This window comes from Phascolarctos cinereus, unplaced genomic scaffold (genome assembly GCF_003287225.1).
Source record: "Phascolarctos cinereus isolate Bilbo 61053 unplaced genomic scaffold, phaCin_HiC Scaffold_1;HRSCAF=81, whole genome shotgun sequence".
Taxonomy (NCBI): Eukaryota; Metazoa; Chordata; class Mammalia; order Diprotodontia; family Phascolarctidae; genus Phascolarctos; species Phascolarctos cinereus.
Window position 1 is genome coordinate 192,636,481 of NW_027555514.1, and position 22,206 is coordinate 192,658,686.

Here is a 22,206-nt window from a genome sequence, read left to right on the forward strand (position 1 = left end):
TGAGGAAATGGAGATTCAGAAAGTTTAAATAATATGCTCAGAGTCATACAGCTAGTAAATGGCAGAGCTGGGACTCCAACCCAGCTTGTTGGACTCTAAGACCAATCCTCATTTCAGGACATTGAAGCTGTAAATCATTAGACATCAAGCTATTTGTGAGGTGAGGTCAAACTGATACTTAGCTCTATCTGATAAGCATTTTATCCTTGTTTCAACCAACTATGACACAGTAAATACAGAGCTGACTTCAGAGCTCAGAAAATTTGGGTTCTAGTCTCATCTCTGACACTTAATGACTCTGTGACTCTGGGAAAGTCACTTGAACTTCAGAGTACCCCAGAGCGTTCTCTATGACTGTAAGTTGCAGGGAGGATGCCAATATACACGCATAGAAGAAGTCTCCTCACTCAAGAGTTCCTTATATCAAAGCAATCGCTTATCTAGTCCCTATTCCTCAGCCCAGAAGCTAATTTCACTCATCTTACATAGTTCAATTACAAGAAACTGAGTTATTTGTTCCAGAGAAATATTTAGGCAAAGCTTATTTTATAATTTTATTCTCTATAATATTCTTCCCAGTGTATTATACAATAAGTACACACCTTAACCATTAGAACTTACATTTCAGGCCCCAGGAGTGAGGCCCAATACTTCACCCAGTATAATGATACAGAAGAAGACACAGAAGATAAGGTAGTGAATAGGCTATCAGATTTTCATCAAGAGAGTTGAAGTGGCTTACGATACCATATCAGGAGTCTGAGATGCCCTAGCCTCTCTGATAAAAAGCTGGTGGTTTTCAGCACTGGGTTTGTAAAATGGACACTATCAAATCTCCACAGCAGAAGATGATGAAAATCAATTAATATGTCCATAAACATTTATTAAGCACCTACTATATTCCAGCAATTATGTTAGGCACTGGAGATACAAGGCCAAAAATTAAATAGTTTCTGCCCCTAAGGAACTTAAATTCCATTTGGAGAAACAGCACATACACATGTAAATAAACAAACAGTATGTATAAAATAATTTTGAGGGGAGATGCCCTAGCATCTGGGCAGATCAAGAATGGTGTCACATAGAAGATGGGGATGGAGCTGATTTTTGAAGTGAGAGAAGGATTCTAAGAGACAAAAGTGAGGAGGAAGCACTTTGCAGGCATTGCTGGTGGGAGAGCCTGTACAAAGGCTTGGAGATGAAAGATGGAATGTTGGGCATGTGCAACAGTAAGTAAGTAAGACAGTTTGGGAGAAATATATATCATGTAAAACGGTAATGTGTAATGAGCCTAGTCTAGAGCCAAATAGTGAAGAATGTTGAATACCAAAAGAGTTTCTATTTTATCTAGGAAGCTGCTGATCTAAAGATTGCAGTTGACAAGTATTAGTTCCACAGAGTCTCTGTCAAGCATGTAACTCATGTACCATTTCATCAAGGAAGGAATATTGAGCTTGAGAAGACAGAAATACTTATTGCCTTGGCCATATCCAAAGAATTTCGGGAAGCTGAAGACTTTTGCAGGTAGTTTACAAAAAAACTATGCCTACATCTCCAAATGTTGCAGTCTTATCACCCATGAATAAATGGTTTGGAAGAACTAAAAATAGAAAGGGAAAAAGAGGCAATCTGGCTTGAACCCTCTGCCCATATTTGGCAATTTTTAAAGGCAAGCAATGAAATCAGGTCTTTAATCTCATAATTAAAAGCCTCACATATTTGCCAGTCTTGATTTTTATAATTGTTCTTATAATTTCTTTATTCTGAATTTAAACACCAATGAAAGGCATCTCCGTACACAGCAAACTACCACAAAAAAAAAGAATTTTATATGAAACCATGAAATCTCCATTGCACACTGCTCGCTTAAGATGTCACTTTCAAAGCTATCCTACTTCTCTGTGTTTCCTTCTGTTCTCTTCTGTGTATTTTTTTTAAAAAGTAAAATTATTCTATATTTTACACCATTATTGCTAAGTTGAAGTTAGGCATGTGGCCTTTTGGGTACATACATATAATGTCACCAAGAATGACACCACAAACTTCATTCTCTACCTGATGACATTTGGGCCTATTGATCTGTGCTTTGGAATTTTGGAAGATGGCGAAGTTATGAAGACTCACTACCAGCATATATCACTTGGTTGAGATACTGGATTAGATTAAAAAGGAGATATCAATTAAGCATACATCAGAAAGAAAGAAATTAAATGTGATGTTAGAATTTACTGTCAGGAATGCTAGCTAGAGGATAGAATCCTACTGAGAAAATTAGTGTCAGGGGAAAACACAAGAAAATGGATTGATGGAGAATGGCTGCCAGTAGTTGAAGGACTGTCTTATCTGCTTGCCTATAGAATAGTCCTTGAGAGTTGCTGGGTCCCTAAAAAATAAGACCATCTACCTCAATTGCTTGTTGTACACAGGGAAGACAAATTCACTGATAACCAGGAATACAGGACTAAAGGAGAACCAAAGAAGCAAGGTCCATAAAGGGACCATCCACTAGATACAGATGAATAGCCAATGCTTAATGATGGCCCATAGGAAAAGCCTTTTCTGGGCTTGACTGGGCCTGAGAATATGATTTTTAAAAAAAAACCTTCTCTAGAGGTAGAAGTGACTTCAGAAGTCACTTAGTCCAATCCTCTCATTTTACAGATGAGGAAAATGAGACTAGGGAAGTTAAATGATTATCTGCAGTGGGTTTGGAGACCATAAATGCAGAAGGTCACCACAGAAATGTCGGGTTTATAATGATACCCAGTGGTGAGTGTAACCATTCTGATGGCAGGTGCTATGTATTTGCATGTCACCTATATGTTTTAACTACTGTGTGCAACTTTACTATGAGACATTATGTGTTTTCTATTTTGATATGACCACCATGTTGGTATTCAGTTTGCCCTGTACTTGCACATCTGGTATAATTTGAAGGAATGGCTTGTTTTTTTTCTACTTGGAAGCAGTCACAATGTCATAGGGGTAAAATAAAGGAAAGCCTTTACTTTCCAATGTCCTGTGCAATATGCACACACCTGTCCAATTATTTCATATGAAGCCCCAAACTCAAGAGTTCAGCTTTATGGCACAGAATCAAGATTGTGAGTGATTCTAGGACACTGTGGCAATTGCAAGGGGATGTCACAGGGAGGAGATAGAGCAAGAAAGAAGGAAAGTGGAATCATAACAGAGGAAAGCAAGGGGTCTAGTCATAGGACTGACTGTGGGTAGGTTGGTAACTAAATTATGAGGGGGGAAGCCAGCAGAGCTGTCAAGATATTGCAGTTTTGCCCAGATGTATGTGAGGGCCTGGATAGAAGATATTATACTAGAGAAGCAGAGAATGAGAATGCCATCATTCAGGGGAATAGTTACTGAGAATCTTTCTAATGTTTGTTTCATTTCCTTTCCTGTTCCAATTAAATGCTTTTACTGATTCTATGATGTGATCTATCCAGGTTTCTGTTATCACAATAATCACTGAATATTTAGAGCTGAATTAATTAGAAGTCCCTAGTTTCTCACTGTTGTGGAGCTTACACGTTACCAAAAAAATATACCCCATAAACCTGACCTCAAGTCCATGAAAATGCAATATCATACATTCATTATATATTCAAAAACAATTATTTCCACTACCAGAAAAGGAAGGGTCATTTTAATCAGGCTCTCCCATCCCACAAAGAGCTAATTGACTTCAAGATGTTTTAAAGAGTAGAAATTACAATGATCACTGTTTTAAGCATTTTGCAACATCCCAGCTTGATATCATTGGAATATTATAAACAAAAGCAAGAAATTACTGGTCCAGAGATCCATTGTTAGTGACTATGAGAGCATTTAGGGCCTTCTATCTCCAAGGATTTTTCTGCTGTCTGCTACCAAGTCTGAAGCCCTCATCTGCTCCAATTCATTTTTCATCACATTTGTATTGATTCATTTGTTTATTTGTTCACAGTTATTCATTCATTCGCTCACTCACTCACCCTTTTATTTGTTCATTCATTCATTCAAGGTTCACTTATTTAGATTCAGACAATATATGAGTAATGTCCTTTAAGAACTCTTCAATGGCTGCTCATCCATAGTGTTGGGGACTGCAGTTTAAAGAGCCGGAGCCAGAAAGTGTTAAAGATAAGTCTCTACTCTATTTCAAATCCGCAGCTAAATCCTGACTAGAAACCAAAGAACAGACACATTAACCCCTGAGCCTGCTAAAATACTTATTGTATTAGCAACTCCCAACATCAATTAATCCATTCAATCCCGGGGAATGGGCAAGGCCAGTTTCATAGTACAAGAGGCTCTGGCCTGGCCCATCAAAGAAACTCAGTAAGTAGACAACAAAAACCCAATACTGGACTGAAAAGGTTTACTTACAGTGAATTTTGAAGTCCTTGTACTGTCTATCTTCAATTGCTACCATGTACAAAGCTGCCCGGTCTGGAAACATAAGCCCTCCAGGTTTCTGTTGATGAATTGTGGGGAAATGGATCTCGTAATCTATTCACCTGACAAAGACATCACATTTTGAACTGCACATAGGAGAACTAGACAAAGTACCCCCACTGCCAATGCTTCAAGTTTTCATGGCTTGTGGTGAGGACAGTGATGGCCTCCAGTGGAGCTTTGGGGCAAAGCATGTACCCAGGTGACTATCACAGGCTGGACAGGCTCTTCTTCCAAACCCAAGCACAAAGTTTATCATTTAACTCTTCCTGGAGAACTTTTGGAAGAGGAAACTTTAGAACAAGTCAGGAGGAGAGCAATGGAAAGATGAAGGGGGTGGGGTTGCAAAAATAAGGCCAAGGGGGAAAAATTGGCCTTTTTCACTAGGAGGAAGCAGAGGTCAAAAGTACTTATTAATGTCCTTCTGGTCCTCGGATGCTTAATACTCAATTAAGCTAATGCCCAATTAAGTTAATTAAACTTAATGCTTGCTGCCCTGACTTTTATCTGGACCAAGTGAAACATCTTAATTTCAACGAAAGTAGTCAGAGTTAACCATACAGATGAAGTTTCCAGCTATCGAAATAGTTACATATTGCACTCGACTTCATAGGCAAAAGAGGTGGTATTATGTCCACCTTCTCTGAAGGAGACCTGCTTCAGGGCTAGGGGGCCAAATAAGGTAACCTGAAAAGCATTTCTGGCTTGAGGCATCTAGGAAGTCCCAGTGAGCAGAGGCACAAGAGGTTCTAGCCTCAGTCTAGTCAAAGGACTGAGGCTCAGCTGTGGGTCAACCAGCAATCCAACAAGGAGGGTGACATTCAGGACACCTACCAGCCACTTGTCCCTGGCGAAGATCACTGTGTTAAGCATTGACTCATAGAAAAGACAATAACCCATCCACTCACTGATGATGATGTCTACCTTTTCCACCGGTAACTCCACCTCCTCCACTTTACCCTTAAATATGGTGATAACTGTTAGGAGAAAAAAAAAAAAGATCAAAAAGTATTTTTAAATCCCAGGAAGCTAATTGCAGAAGACCCAACTGCTAAACTATTAGTGTCAGTGTCAAGGCTGGCTCTCCCCAGAGAAGATTCTCTTCTGATTCTTTATGCAGTATGCCCCCAGCCCACCTAGATTCACTTTACTTTGGGGAAACTAATGTTTTTTAGATATGTTGCTTTAGATCATTGTCACACGTCCACAAAATTGTAGAACCTCAGAGGTAGAAGGGACCTCAGAGGCTGTCTAGTGCAACCACACCTGAATATGAATTTCTACTCTAACATACCTGTTGAACACTCATCTAGCTGTATTTATAGATTTCCAAAAAGTAAAAACCTGCTACCTCACAAGGGAGCACATTCTTCTTTTGGACAGCTAGAATTGCTAATGGTCTGATAACATGCTTAGACTTCAATGCTTCAGTGATCTCCTCAATGTGAGTACTCCCCTTACAAAAGGAACAATCCATCCATGCCTTCTCATTCTGAGCAACTGTAAGCCATGTCCTCCTGTGAATAATATAAAATAAATAAGGAAAGGAAGATGGGACTCAGATTGTAGAGGATTAGAGCGGAAGGCTGATTCTGTATTTAATTCTAGAGGCAATAGGGTACAGCTGAAGATTCCTAGGAGTCTACCAAATATAGGTCTCTACATGGAATGTGAAAGTTTACATTTATAGACAGTCTAAAAATTCTTTTAAAAAAAGTCTGGTCCTCCTCCTTTCTGTCACTTTGCCACTACCACAACAGAGGACAAAGAAGGCTGTAAAGTCAAAAGAAGTATGTCATTTTTTCTTTGTTTCATGGATTGTGCCAACCTACTGGTCCTCAGAAAGCAGGTTTGGTTTGTCACTAGGATCATATTCGATGCCTTTCCAACATGGCAGAACTTGCAAGGCACCATGTTTGGTTGGTATAGCCTTCAAGACTCTCAGATCAATTCTCTGCTATGATAAATCATGGGGAAAGTATTTTTATAAAAGCTTAATAAAGTTTCACCCAGTGTGGCTTCCTTTAGGATAAAAACCACAGACAGACACAGACCAGTACAGTCCACTTTTATTTGTGGACTAAGCACACACAGTGTGACATGTATTCAAGCTTTTTGCTTATCTTTATCTAACTCCATTCTTACTTATCATTGGATTCTTTCCCTACTTATCCACCCACAGCCAGGAGAGAAAAAAACAGAGAAGATAAAATGGGGTGTCTCCTCTCATTGAGGTTTGGTGGAAGATTTTCCAGGGACAGGCTACCAAGACTACACTGAAGTTAAACTCTGGGAAGTTTTGGGGGAACCATTATCATGAGAGGTCAACCTGACCCAGACCTCACCAGTATCACTCACAAAGGCTGTGCCAATAAGGTTAGGGTAATCCCTAATTTACTTATTATTCTGAACAGAACCAATAAATGTTTACAGGGTTTATCCATTTATTAATTTACCCACAGAGCTTGTTTGTCTTCTTGTGTGTGTGTAAACATGATTTTTCCAAATTATAATAGCACTTAGGAAAAAAGAATTGTGGAGCTTAAGAGCTGGAAGGGCCCATAAAGATCAAATAATCTACCCCCTCATTTTTTAGATAAGGAAACTGAGAAGGGAAGGGAATGGGAAACAGGTCTTCTGATTCCAAGGCCTCCGATGGTTGTGCTAATGCCACACTGATACCCTAAAGACTACCTATAAAACTCAAAAGAGCCGGATTAAGGCACAGGGGTATGGGTTGGCCTGCATTTTGTGGTGAACTCCCCTCCTGCCCTTACCTTCCCTCCATGATGCCCAGAACTTGGTATTACACACAATGTGCCAGTGCTAGGGATGACTAAATGACCACTCCCACAATTGCCAAGATCACTATATAGATGGAAGCCATTTGCAGCAAACACCAGTAATTAGGTTATTTCATCTTTGCAGAAAAGTAAAAAGAATCCATCAGCCAAATAAAAAATCTACTACTTGGCATTGTGAAATCATAGATGAAGCACTAGAGTTGGAGTTAAGAAGACCTGTGTTCAAATCCTGACCTTGGCACTTACCACCTGTGTGACCCTGGGCAAGTCACTTATAACCTTTCTGAGTTTCCTCATGTGTAAAATGGGGATAATAATCCCTGTAGAACATCTGTCACAGAGTTGTGAGGATTGCTTGAGATGCTTTAATGTAGGCCTGTGGGCCAATGTGGCCCACAATATTCCCAAGTGAACTAGATTAAAATGTAATTGGAAAATATTTAACAAAATTGATCTAATGCGTATGAGGTTCTTTGTAAACCTTATAATGCTATATAATGCTATATAAATCAATTATTACCATATCTTGCCAACAATATAGTACATGGTCTTAGAGCTAAGAGCAGAAAATAACTGGAGCATTCTGTTAAAATGTGAGAACCACAGAATTGAAAAAACAAAGACCTACTGTGTGAAGGTGTCAGGGGCAGAAAGCTACTTTTAGCACTTCATTAGGTCCTCTATCTCCCAAATTATTTGGCCACCATCAAAATGGGTCTTTGATACTGGTGATTGAATGTGGGACATTAGTGGTAGACTCAGCCCCTGTTGGGGTTTGTGAGAGTGAGCCAAGAGCTGGGTATTCACTGGTATAGAAAAAGAGACTGTGAATGAAGGAGCAAAGGGAACATGATGGAGTCAATGAGTGGGAGTCAAGATATGTTACTATGTAAAGGTAATCCCCCCCACCTCCCTGTCATGGGGTAAGTACAGGTTGTCCATCTATGGAACCCAGAGGTAAAAATGCAAGGACCACAACAGTTTATACTGAGCTCCAAATGTAGGGATTTGGCACCTTGAATTATGAGAGTAAGGACAGTGAATCCTGGAGGAGAAAAGGAAGATGCTAAGGGAGACCAATGCTTTGAGGTCAGAGATTTTATAAAGCTCTGAGTGCCAGGGTAGAGATATTTGTATTCTTATGTAGAGAAAGAAATGTTTGGGAAGCAATAATGAAAAATCCCTGCCAAGCGCATCTCTAAACACCACAGTTCTGAGCCTCTAGTCACCTCCCCAGGGACAGACAGATCTAGAGCTCAGGTGGATCTGAGATCAGCATGACATCAAATGGCCCATAACAACATCATCACCAGCTCTACCATGGAGGCAGTCAACCTTCCCTTTCCCCAGTCTCCATAAAGGGTCTGATGGCTCCAGTAAGGGAGCCAAGGGGAACAGTTGTGGTACTGTCAGCTGGCCATTTGGAAACTGGTGGAGCAGCAGATGAGTCTGGGCCAGAACACAGACTACTTCCCAGGTGGCAGTGCTTCAGGAGAAACGGGAGCCAATGGAAATGCTTTTCAACAGCCAGGCTAGCCTGCAACCTAGGTATTTAAGAGCTAGTTGGCACAGGCAGACATTCCAGTGTTGGGGAATATGCTCTATGATTGAAAAACAGGAGCCTCTAAAGAAGTAGCAATAGAAAATATCTTCAAGGACAAAGGTCACAAACCCTCAGAGTGAAGCCATTTTGAACCAACACACACCATATTTTCAGGAAAGGTCAGGGCCCTTTGTTGGCTTGTTGGTGTAGGCAATTCTACCTTTACCTCAGCAGAAGACCTCCATCACAATCCTCAAATCCAACCCATATACCACCACTCTAATTCTGAGCCTCATTACCTCTGGCGTGGACTATTGCAATAACCTATTAATTAATTTCGCTACTTCTGATCTCTTCCTTCTCAGATCCAACCTCCACACAGTTGCCAAAACCACATTCCTTAAACACAAACTTCATCATGTTGCTTCCTGGCTCAAGCCTTTAGGATGAAAATAAAACATCCTGAGCCTGGCATTTAAAGCTCTTTGTAGTCTTGATCCAACCCAACTTTGCTGACATTTCATATTATTTCAGTAAAAATGCACCTCCCTGCCCTACCTCCAAGCATCTTCTTAACTTTCAGCCTTTTGTCTTGTCCCTGTTCCTCTGTTTGGCATGACACTATTGTTCCCGGGACTCAGCATTCTGTCTCCTCTCTCTGCCCTTAGTCACAAGCTGTTCTCCACGCCCAAAATGTTCTTCTTTCTAAATGACATCTCTTAGAATCCCTAGCTTCCTTCAGAGCTAAACTCAGATGCCACCTCTTCCTTGAAGTCTTCCCTGATCCCTCCTAGCTCTTCTCCAAATGACCTCATAGTTATTTAACTATGTGCATGTTGCATCCCTCCAGGAGAACAGAAGTTTCTAGTGGGCAGAGACTATGTCGTTTTTGTTTTCATATCCCCAGAGTCTAGCACAATGCCTTGCATATAGTAGGTATTTAAAATATTTATGAAATTATTGAATGACTTGACCAATTGTTGAATAGAAGCTTGAGTAATGTCCCTTTTGCAGAACACAGAGGGATGAGTCTGACAGGTCTGCTTTTGATTGCCCTATAACAAATTAAAGTCCAATTCTGTGTTTTTTGAGAGGGTAGAGGTAATCAGTGGCTAAAATAAAATTTGGATTGGAAATGAATATTTTTATATCCTGGGAGGAGGGGAATAAGGGAAGACCTGCATCTGAATTGAAGAGACCCTAGACCAGGTCCATGGAGTTGGAAGGCTGATGGGTAAATTTCAATGGGTCCATGAACTTTGATAGGAAAAAAAGTTTCATTTTTTTTTGTTTTTTTGGTGAGGCAATTGGGGTTAAGTGACTTGCCTAGAGTCATACAGCTAGTAAGTGTCTGAGGCTGGATTTGAACTCAGGTCCTCCTGACTTCAGGGCCAGTGCTCTATCCATTGTGCCACCTAGCTGCCCCTACATTTTTATTTCCACTAGCTTCTAACCAGAACCTAGCATTTTCTTCAATTATGAATATGAAAAACCAGCATTATTCTGAGGATTCCATAGGCTTTGCCACCTGCCAAAGAGAAACATGATACAAAAATGTAGGAAGTCCTGCTCTAGACAGACTTCTATACAAGGAGTAAATGAAAGGATGGCTGTGGCTAGTTTTGGGTAGATACTAGTCACAGTTGGATAAAGAAGAAGGTACAAAGCAGGGAAGTTTTGTTAGGAAACACTTATAAAGAGTGGTCTGAATTAGAGAAGGGAGCAAGAATGACGCCTACCTGAAAATGAAAGACCATGGAAGGAATTGAGAACAAAGGAATGGGAACTGAACCTTAGCTAAATAGCAGAGGCAGGTACAAGCATAACTTACTAAAAAGAAGTGAAGAACATGCAGGTAGCTGAGGCTCAGAGAAAACAGGATGAAGAATAAAACTAAATGGAGTTAAGGAAGTAAGCATTTGTTGCCATGGGAAAAAAGAGGCACCCAACGAAGATGAGAATATGAGAAAACATTCACCCAAACTGAACTGTCATTTGAACATCATACAATTTGATAGCAGGGAGGAAATGGGGAGGAGTCAAATCAAGTAAACAGTTTATTAAGTGGTTCCTATGCTCCGGGCTGGGGATGCAAAGCAAGGCAAAGACAGTCCCTCCTCTCAAGGTGCTCCCATTATGATGGTGGAAAGAACACGTGGACAATTAGTACATCCAAGTGTAAACTGGAAGGTGGTGAGGGTTCCTGTCCAGCACCCCTGAGGGGGCACTCTCCACACCATCTCCCTATGGGAAAAGGGGAGAGTAACAGGGACATACTATTAAACTTTGGAGATGACCAATTTGAAAGTAAATAGCTGTTGGAGGAAGACATTAGGAGTCTGTAGCTTTTTGAAACTCTTTGTTATGAAAGCCATCTCCCCGGCTATTTCCAAAGTGCAACTATATACCCTTGATTCAAGTGATCACTTGTCAAACATGAATGTAAAATGGCCACCTCAAGTGCTTGTGACAGAGTGAAAGTAGAGTATCAAATGGTATGAACAACCAGAATTGTGAATGAGAATAGCAGTAAGAGTAATTGAGTCAGTGAAAATGAGTCACAGTGTGTTCAGGTGTGGAGACCCAATGGTACATGTGGCTAAGAGTTATGGTGATATAGTTCAAACCCTGGCAGTTTGAGTCCCTAGAGTAGGGGTTTCCAAACTTTCAGATGAGACAACATGAAGAGAGAATAGGTTCTAGGCAGGAGAAGTAGGCTGGTATGCCTGGCTTGCACTTCAAACTGAAACCTACTCTCATTCACAATTCCACTCAATGATCTGATTTCAACACATTCCATTTCAAACATTCAGGGCTTAGTTCTTCTGTAGTCATGTCCGACACATAATCACAGCATCAAAGAGACTTTTTGATGTATGTCCTAAATAGGCTGAGAAATATCGAACATAACATCAGCTTTGGTTCCAGTAACCTCCCGTGTGACAATATCCATATTTGGGAACCAATAATGAAAGAAGCCACACAGATGTTAGATATTTGAATAACACAATTCTTAGCCCCCATGGCCTCTGCACAGGAAGAAAGAATGCCTAGGGGGCAAGGGAAGTGTTTTATACAAGTGAATCCAAAATTCATATTTAATTGAGACCAATGTGAGCAGATCCATAAACTCATTCATTGCTTGGGGAAAGGGGAAGATTACACTTGGCATTAGTATAGGAAAGACAGGGGGAGTTTATTTTTGTTTTTTGTTTCCCTTCTCCTTTATCCCATTTCTAAATATGGTTTCTTTTGTATTATGCCCACAGCTGCATTGCCATAAAATCCCTGAATGGACTTAAGACATTTCATGGCATGGTAGGAAGGACATAAGGTTATAATCAGAAGACCTGGGGTATAGACCTGAATTTTGTTTATATCAGCACAAAGATTTTATTATTTCGTGTAACCTTGGTTACACAAAATAATCTTTGAAGCAAGTATTTTTTAAACCTTCAAGTAATACGTAAATGTGGGATACTACCTCATAAACGAATCAGTCGACAAGCATTTATTATGTATCTATTATATGCCAGACACTGTGCTAGGATATAAAGACAAAAATGAAAGTCTCTGCCCTCAGGGAACTTACATTCTGTCAGAACAAATACAAAATATATGCAAGATAAGTAAAAAGTAATTTCAGGGGGCATGAGTAGCTAGGGGAATCAGGAAAGGCCACATGTAAGAAGTGGCATTGGAATTGAGCTTTAAAGCAAGCTAGGATTCTAAGAGGTGGAGGTAACCAAGAATTGCACCTCAGGTGTGAGGGACAGCCTATGCAAAGGCCCAGAGGTAAGAGATGAAATAGTGTGCACAAGGAACAGAAAATAGGACAGTTTGGCTGAAATGTAGAGTGTGTGAAAGGGATTAATGTGTAATAAGCCTGCAAAGTTATGCCAGACTCAGACCATGAAAGGATTTCAGTGTCAAATGGAGGACTTATTTTATCCTGAAGGCAATAAGGAACCACTGAAACTTTATAAAGAAGTAAGTGACATGGTCAGACTTATGCTTTAGGAATATCACTTTTAGAGCTTTGTGGATGAAGTAAAAGGAGAGATTTAAAGCAGGAAAACTAGTTGGAAGGCAATAGCTTAGTGAAAGATGATGAGAGCCTAAACTGGAGTAGTGGTAGCATGAGTGGTGAGAAGAGGGAAGGTAACTAGCATTTAGTAAGCACCTATCATATGCCAAGCACTTTACAGAAAGAGAAGAGAACAGATGGGAGAAATGTTAGGTAATGCCAATGAGAATTGACAACTGACTGGAAACAGTGGATAAGAAAACAGAGATGATGATGATGTGATGATGATGATGATGATGATGAATGATGATGAAAAGCATTTATATGGCACTTCAAGATTTTATCATTTTATCCCCACAATAACCCTGGGAGGTAGGTGAGAATATTATCCCCATTTTTCAGGTGAGGAAACTGAGGTAAAATGAATTGCCTAGGTTCACACAGCTAGTTCATTATATAAGGCTGGAACTGAACTCAGGTCTTCCTGGCTCCAGTAGCAACACTCTTTCTACAGGACCACCCAGCCATCTATAGACAAGTATGATTCTGAGGTTTCATTGGGAAGAAATAAAGATTTTGGGAGACAGAGGATGAGTTCTGTTTTAGAGAAGTGTTTGAGATGCTTGTGAGATAACTAGCAGAAAATATCCAATAGGCCATTAGCAATGCAAGACTGAGCTCAAGGTAGACTGGTGCTGGATATACACAGCTGGAAATTATCTGCATAAAATATCTGCTTATATTATGGATGAAGAAATTGTGTCTATGAAGAGGGGGAATGACCTGCCCAAGTCACAAAGCTGTGATAGAATAGAAATTAGGTACAGGGTCTTCTGACCACCTGTGATGTTTTGCTTTCATCCTCCAATCATCTTAACTTAAACTAGATGCTTTACTTTCCTCAAAAATACAACCCAGATCTTTCTTCCAATGTGGGTCTCTACCGATTAATTAATAAACACTTAGCAAAGCTTTGGCGATTGGCTGACTTGAATTTCTCTTCTACAGGAGACTAAAATTGCACTTTTTCTATTACCAAATTACTGGTTAGGGCAGGATGATGACAGAGGGGTAAACAGAGTCCTTCAGCTGTTGAAATCGGGAGGTGGGGAGAGATTTGTGGCATGAGAGAGCTACCCTCTTTAGGATTATGCCTCCAATCTGAACCTGCCCCCACTAAAATGTCAGCTCAAGATTGGATTGAGGTCACTGTATAGACATATTTTTATGCTATGAGAATGATGAAAAGCTTGAGTGCAGGGCCTCAATTTGTAAACTTTAGAATAATTAATCTATTTAAACACTCAATAGGGAACAATAGACTCTAAATTGGGAAATTTTTTCCATTCCTTCAAGGAAGCACATTGAATGACTCATTGAGTAGCGTGTGAGTGTCTGTATTGGTTGCTTGAATAATTGTTGGTTTCTTGGTTTCTTTCTGACATTATAGAAATCTAGGTGTTATGAGAAATAGGTCTTTCTATTTTGGTAAAGGGATAGTGGCAAATCTGTATGGCTCAGCATTGTTTGAGCCTATTGTCTTACCATCAGAAATGGAGGACATTGCCCCATGGATATCTGAAGTCACTCTATATGTGATGTAAGAGTCACATATCAGAGGTGATACATGTGTCCAATTTCCCTCCTCCAATGCAATAAAGAAAGCTTTTGACTTACAACCTGTGTGAGCTCTTTGGTATTTTTGGAGTTAATAGCAGTTACAAAACCTCTTTGACTTTAGTTTAAGTCACATCTTACCTCTTGGTTTCACTGCCAGAAAAGACTCATTTGGATCTCTAGTCTCCTCCCAACCCTCTGTCTTCATTGCTTTCCTCCCCTTTCCCTGTTATCCTAAATCAGTGACAAATTCAAAATGTCACCATCAGTCATTGCAAGATTTGTACTATATAAGTGAGACTGAAGTCCCACTTCTTAGAAAGATCCACCCACTGCCCTGGTATGAGAATTTGCCCAGGCAGGATGGTTGAGATTATCTCAATTGCCAGACTAAGTTTTGTCTGCTGAACAATAGATTAGTTAGATTAGTGCTGAAAGGCCATCCATTACAGACATCCTGAACCTGTATTTATTCACTGGAGCTATGGAGAGCACCAATCAAAGAGATAATCCAATCTAGCCTGATCATCTAATCATCTGCTTTTGATGCTCTGTGAAATAGGAGGTAAAGGTGAGGTCATGGGATGGATTAGGAGCCTAACCAGAGAAGAACAACCAGGATTATGAATGGACACAACACCATGCCCTCTAAGGAACAGTTGAAGGAATTGGAGATACTCAGCTTGGAGGAAAGAAGTCTTAGGAAGGACATGATAGGTATATTCAAATATTTGGAGATTTATCATGTGGAAAGGGAAGTCAACATTTTTTTTGGTCACCCGAGGGTGAAATCTAAAGAAGGGGGAGATTTGGGTTCCATGTAAAGGGGAGTGGAAGGGAACTCAGTGATTAGCATTGTCCAACAGTGGAATGAGATGACTCACAAAGTAGGAGTTTCCTTTCACTAAAAGCAGAGACTGAATGACCATTCCTTCCTCCTACCTCCTGGATAGAATATAAAACTGGTTTTCCCCCTTTTGAAACCTCTTTATTTTTTTTTAAGCCTTTTCAATATAAAATGCCCTTCTCCCATAAGCTTGGCCACACAGAGAGGGGAGGAAGAGTTGGAGTTCTCCTTTTCTACCAGAGAAGCCAGGGGTAGGACTGAGCTGCTTTTACATCTAGGGAACTGTTTTATTTGTGTCCAGATAGAATTTTCCCATCAGGTTGTTTATGAGCGTCTCAGAGAATGATCTGAGCTTTTTGTGAGATGTGGATTCAGTGGATTTCTAAAGGGGAACCAAAACCATTATCAATCTCCCCAGAGCCAAAAGTGGTGGAGTACACAAGCAGACATCAGAAAAGCTTAATTCTAGTCCCAGCTCAACTACAAACTTGCTGTGTGACTGTGAGCAAAAATCAGTTCACTCTCTGGGCTTTAGTTTCTTCATTTGTCAGATGATGATCACTAGGTTTCTTTTCAATACACACACACACATACATACACATGTACACATATATACATGCTTATTATATACCTAAATAAGATACATATACACACATACATATATGTATAGATACCTACACATAGATACATGCTTACATATAAGTATATTGTATGTAAACATACATGCATGTATATGTGTGTGTGCATATGTACTATTATTTCTAAGCCCCCTTCCAGCTCCACAGATCTAAGTTGCTATGGAAGGATAGTGTTGGGCAGGGTAGGCAAAATTTGTATGGCAAATGAAGGTTGTCCTAGACTGACAAATTTTGGAAAACGCTTTAAATCAGGCAGCATTACACAGAGAAAAAAAACCCTGCATATGTAATCAGAGAGGTCAGGTGGTTCCTGCTTAGTATCTATGTGGCTTTGAACAAACTATGTAAGTTCTCTGGCCCGTAGTTTAGAGAAATGGGGAAATGAAGGCATTGGATGGCTACTGTCAAGGGCCCTTTTGGTTCTATATCATGTTATCTCTGAGTTAGGTTTCATTCCTGCTTTCTATGTCTGAATCATACATGGGCCAGGATGCACACAGAAACTCAGTTCTATATTTTAAAAATATGATATATTTTGTGGCTTGTATAGGAAAGAGGAAAATTAAAAATCTACTCTCTATCCCTGGGTTTGCCTAGAAGGACATGAATTTTGCTGCAGTGATATCTATCTCATTGTTCATGTGTGTCTTTTCACAATTGACTTGAACTCTCTGGAATTTTTTCTTTCTTCTCTTAAACTCTCTCCCACCCCCACCCCAAACACCTACCATGCCCAATCCTTCCTGAACTAATCAAGCCCAAAAACAGATTAACCAAAGACCTCTAGAATCATCAAATTGAAGACTAGAAGGGGACTCCTAAGGTCATTTTTAGTCCAATCCCTACCCCAAACATAAATCTAATCTATAGCATCTAAATTGATTATCTAGCCTCTATGGTTTATCCAGTCTTCAATGCCACTACTTCATGAAATAATCCCTTCTATTTTGGAGTAGCTCTAATTGTTAAGATCTTTTCCTCATGTTGGGATGAAATCTGCCTCCCAGAAATTTCTACCTGTTGCTCACTGGGATCAAAGAGAGCAAATCTGATCCTCCTTCCACCTGACAACTCATAAAACTCCTGAAGGCAGATAGCATTCTCCCTCTCTGTTTTTCTTCTCTTAACTGAGCTTCCCTAATTCCTTCAAACTGGTTACATTCTATATATTTTCCAGTTTGTCAATGTTCCTTCTACAATGTAGTACCTAGAATCAGACACAGTACTTTATATACGATCCGAGCAGGGATGGAATATGGTGTATCACCTCCCTTACTCTGGATATTCTGCTTCTATTGATTTAGACTAAGAGCGTATTCATTTTTTTTTTTGGTTGCCATACCACACTAACTCATGTCACACTTGAAATTCAATAAAATGCTAAGCACTTTTTCATATGAACTGCTTGGTAGCCAAGGCCCCCTCATTTATGCAGTTCAGTTTTTGAACCCGTGTGGGACCTCACATTTCTCTGTATTAAATGTCATCTATTTTGCTTTGGCTCACCATCCTACTTTGTTGAAATTGCTTTGGATCCAATTTGTTTCGGTTGATACGTTTGCCCAACCCCCCCAACTTTAATTATATTTAAAAATTCTAATTTATGGATTAAAGTTTTGGGAAAAAACAGGACCAAGGACAGGTCCCTGGAATATTTCACCAAAAACCTGGGTGGACATGGATTTAATAGTCAATCCTCTTGGTCAATCCAATCATGAACTTTCCTTACTTTACAATGTTCCAGTCTAGGAAGGAAGGAAGGAAGGAAGGAAGGAAGGAAGGAAGGAAGGAAGAAAGAAAGAAAGAAAGAAAGAAAAAAGAAAGAAAAGAAAAGAAAGAAAAAGAAAGAAGAAAGAAAGAAAGAAAGAAAAGAAAAAGAAGGAAGAGAGAAGGAGGAAAGGAAGAAAAGAAAGAAAGAAAGAAAGAAAGAAAGAAAGAAAGAAAGAAAGAAAGAAAGAAAGAAAGAAAGAAAGATAGATAGTGGAATTTCATCTTATATACGAATTAGGTTCTAAGATAGATCATCATATAAGGTATATAAAATTTTGACACAGAGTCAAAATTACTTTAGAAAATTCCTGTATCATTCATAAAGTACATCAGAGTATTTATTGCTAAACAGTTTTAGCTGGAAATGAACTAAGGTGTCTTTAGAGGAAGTTAGTCTGTATTAGAGAACAGATGGACCTGAGATGGTTGCCATCAAAATAGTTGAATGGAAGTTTTATTTTTCTTGATTTTCACTTGATCAGGAGAGAAGGTGGGAACCAGGACTTCTACTCATATAGAAGGAAACAAAACTAGGCAAAAAAAAATGCTAGCAGACAGGAAAGCAGATGATGAGGGGAAAAGTATTCTTAAAAAGGCTCACACTTAAGTGTGATTATGTTAGAGTATGATCACGCCACTACACTGCTTCATCAAGAAGAGAGAACCTAAGGAAGTGAGAAGGAACAAAACAGGAGGCTTCTGGCTGACCAGGAATGGTAAGAAGGCTAACTAAGGCTGTCCCTCTCATTAGCTCTACAAGCCTAAGTGCAATGAAGAAATCGCCAGTAGGTATGATGAAGAAGAGATTTTCTAATCATACTCAGACCAGTCAGATATTCATATTGTGAGAGGCACATTTACTAACTGAGTGGAATGGTGAGCAGAATGGTCCACACTTTTTAAATTAATTCTCTCTCTCTCTCTCTCTCTCTCTCTCTCTCTCTCTCTCTCTCTCTCTCTCTTCTCTCTCTTCTCTCTTTCTCTCACTCTCTTTCTCTATCTCTGTCTGTCTGTCTGTCTGTCTCCTTTTTCTCTCTCTTCTCCCTCCCATCATCCCCCCTCCCCATCTCTCTCTGTCTCTCTGTCTCTGTCTGTCTGTGTCTCCCTCCCTCTCAGCAAGCATTATTGAATTAGGTTAGTGTGATTTTTTTTAAAGGCAATTGGGATTAAGTGACTTGCCCAGGGTCACACAGCTAGTGTCAAGTGTTTGATCTGAGTCCAGATTTGAACTCAGGTCCTCCTGACTTCAGGACTGGTCCTCTATCCACTGTGCCCCCTAGCTGCCCCCCATGATTTGTTTTGTGATGAATCCATACTGTCTTGATCATTGCATCCCTTTCTACATCTGTAATGTTTGTCAGGTTCATTGAAGACTGCTTGTCATGGGCATATATATATATATGCCTATGTTACATATACATATAGGGAGCCATATTAAAAATCACATTTCTGCATTCAAGTTTGTTCAAGCAGATCTGTGTACAAATGATGTCAGAGCCAGTGATAGAATGGAAGTTGCACTGCCTTGGGAACCAAGAGAACTAAATTCTAATCCCAGCCCTTCTGCTAACTCAGAATGTAACCTTGGGTAAATCACTTAAACACTATGGGCTTCAGTCTCCCTATTTGTCCTAATGATAACCGCTTCTCAGGGTGCTGTAGAGAAGATTCCTACTTCAGGTTTAGGTTGGACTAGCTGAACTTGAACTTGAGTCCCTTTTCAGTGATGAGATTCCAAAATTCTATGATAGGGTCAGATTGTCTAGAGTCCTTTTTCTAGTTCTAAAATTCTATAACTATATTTTCCGTGAGGAAATATTTTTAAGAGTTCTGGGTGGCAAGTATTTTTAAAAGTCCTATACTGTTATTTTTGTTTCTGGGCCCACATATCTGAGATCCACTCCAAGTGCTAATTCAGCTTATTAAAAGTTTTCCATGGAATTTTCTCCCTGTTCCTTCATCAACTTGACTTAGGTTCTAAATAGAAAGAATACTGTCTTGGGAAGGAGAGGACCTGGGTTGTAGTCTTAACTCTACTAGTAACTAACTGTGGCCTTGGACAAATCACTTCAGCTCTAGAGGCCTCAGTCTCCTGATTTGTCAAATGACAAATTTGACAAAATTTGTCAAAATGATAAATTTGAGGAGGTTGGAACTGATGTTCTCTAGGGTCCCTTTCAGCTATAACTTTTGCTATCGTGGTAGATGTTATTAGATTAATTGTACTTGGCCTCCAATAGCAGAACTGGGATATATGGGTTATTATAGAAGAAACAGGTTGGGTCAATATAAGTAATAACTTTATAATTATAGTTGTCTAAAAGTGAAATAGGCTAGAAATGATTTCCTCATTATTGGAGGTCTTCAACCAGAAGTTAAATGGCCACTTATCAGGAATATTGGTGAAAGTAGTCATGATTCAATTCAACAAACATCTGCAATGGGGTTAGGAGCTGGACTAGATGACCTTTCCTTCAAACTCTGAAATTTCAGAACTCTAGAACAGTGGGGAGGGAATTTTACTCTTCACTTGCTTCTCCCCTGAGGAACCAAAAAGTACTGATGCCATTCTTTGAAAATCTAGGAAGTGGGATTTCATTCCCTTTGGAATGGGTGTGTGTGTGTGTGTGTGTGTGTGTGTGTGTGTGTGTGTGTGTGTGTGTGTGTCGCTTTGTAGACGTCAAAGTAATGGAATTAATCACCTCATTCTTTTCTTGAAATCTAGGGGTTTGGCTTTTGTGCCATTCAGAAGCGTGGTAGAAATTCTGAATGAAGCCAGGAGGGCTATGCCTGATGTCTAAGAACTTAAGTCCTGATAGTTTTCACTGAGCACGAAGAGACTTTCTAGATAACCACAATGCTATGTTCTCAGGTTGTAAGTATGGGGAAGTGAGGCTCAAGGTCATCCATCTCTTGGAGGACTCCATTCTGAGCCTTTTACTTTTTCCATTCTCAATTGAATATTCACCTATTCAGATTGTAATGATGGTCTGGGGAGCAGAACAGGCCATGGAGTTTAAAAAATGGATTGGGTTGGCTGGAGAATTCTACTTCACAAAAATCATTTCCAGCAAAATAGATTTTCCTGTCAGGGATGATAGAAACCAATTATTATACTTAATTTTAACTAGTTGTCAGAGTTGTGTGGTTTGTCCTTAGTTCTCGAAGAGGATCATGACATCAGGAAGATGATGACATGACTTGCAATTGAATTGGATTTGTGTGAGGGAGAGCTGTGCAGAGTCACCAGCCTCACTTTTTCCTACACAGACATCTGGGTCCAGTGGCCAGATATAGATCAGGACAACTGGAGATAGGCAGTTGAAAGAGGTAGAGAGAAGAAAGGAGAGCAAACCACACTGCCTTTACTTGCCCTTCTTTCTAGTCTGTGAGATCAGCCATGATGTTGAGGGAGTGTCTGTGTTTAATCTCCATATATCCAACTTGTTTTATCCCATTAAGTCATGAGCTGTTTTAGGGCAAAGACTTTTATTTGCCTTTCTTTGAATCTCTAGCACTTAGCTCAATGCCTGGCATTGTAGGTGCTTAATAAATGCTTATCAACTGAATATGCTTATTCTATTGTCATCTGTGAAAGGGTCACATCTGCACTTTAATAAGGAAGATGAATTCATGAATATCATAATGTTGGACCTGATCAAAGAAGTCCATGCTGGAGGCAATATAATTGTAATAGTATCTAGGCACTGATTTTCAAAACATTTCAAAGAGAGAAGGATTCCAAAAGAATGGTAAAGCTCATACATGGTACTTTTAACAAGCAGAGAGTACCAAGAAGATATCGCAATCTATTGGTCTTATGTTCTAATTTCTATAAAAACTTTTATAAAAATTATGCATGCATATTTTGAGGGTATCATTAATGAAAACAGAGGAAGAGAATAGGGAGTCTTTTTCTATGACAGAATACACCTTCCACAGTCTGAAAATATGAAGAATATAATATTCCACTCTGTCTACTGTTTGCTTAGTTTTTAAATCATTTGATTCATAGAACTTTTTCCAAAAATGGATTCCTATGTTAAGAATATGCCACATCCATAATAGATATAATCACTGAAACTCAATGATATGCTGAATCTAAGTATTAAGGGAAGTATAAAACAGAGACATATATGCTCACCTAAGATGTTCATCAGTGTCATAAAAAATGTGTTAAACCAAGTGAAATTAAAAGGAATTTCCAAGGGATGATTTTTCAAATGCTCCTATTCACAAATAATATTGTTCTGTTTATATTGGCCTGAAAAAGAAATTGGCCAACCTCTGACACTGGAAGGATGAAGTGGATGGAAATGTACATCATCTTAATTTGGGACATGTATGAGACATGGGCGGGCACTTTTTTTCCTCCAGTGTGGATACATTGCTCTGCACCTGGGCAATGAAATAGTTCCAGAAATGAATATGAGACTGGGTTGGATCGTGTTTGGGAAATTTTACACTATTTCTAGTGATCCCAAGCTCCTACTTCCTACAAAGACCCG

At 39.5% G+C, this 22,206-nt stretch overlaps 1 protein-coding gene across 1 annotated transcript in view; it reads right to left on the minus strand.

The window, feature by feature from the left end:
- Positions 1–22,206, minus strand: part of PRMT8 (protein arginine methyltransferase 8) — a 161,807-nt gene that overhangs the window by 47,397 nt on the left and 92,204 nt on the right. The window contains exons 5-6 of the mRNA XM_021001647.1: positions 5,287–5,429; positions 4,384–4,471 (exon numbers count right to left, since the gene is read on the minus strand). Of these exons, the coding sequence (XP_020857306.1) occupies positions 4,384–4,471; positions 5,287–5,429 (231 nt within the window). The remainder of the gene's footprint in view (positions 1–4,383; positions 4,472–5,286; positions 5,430–22,206) is intronic.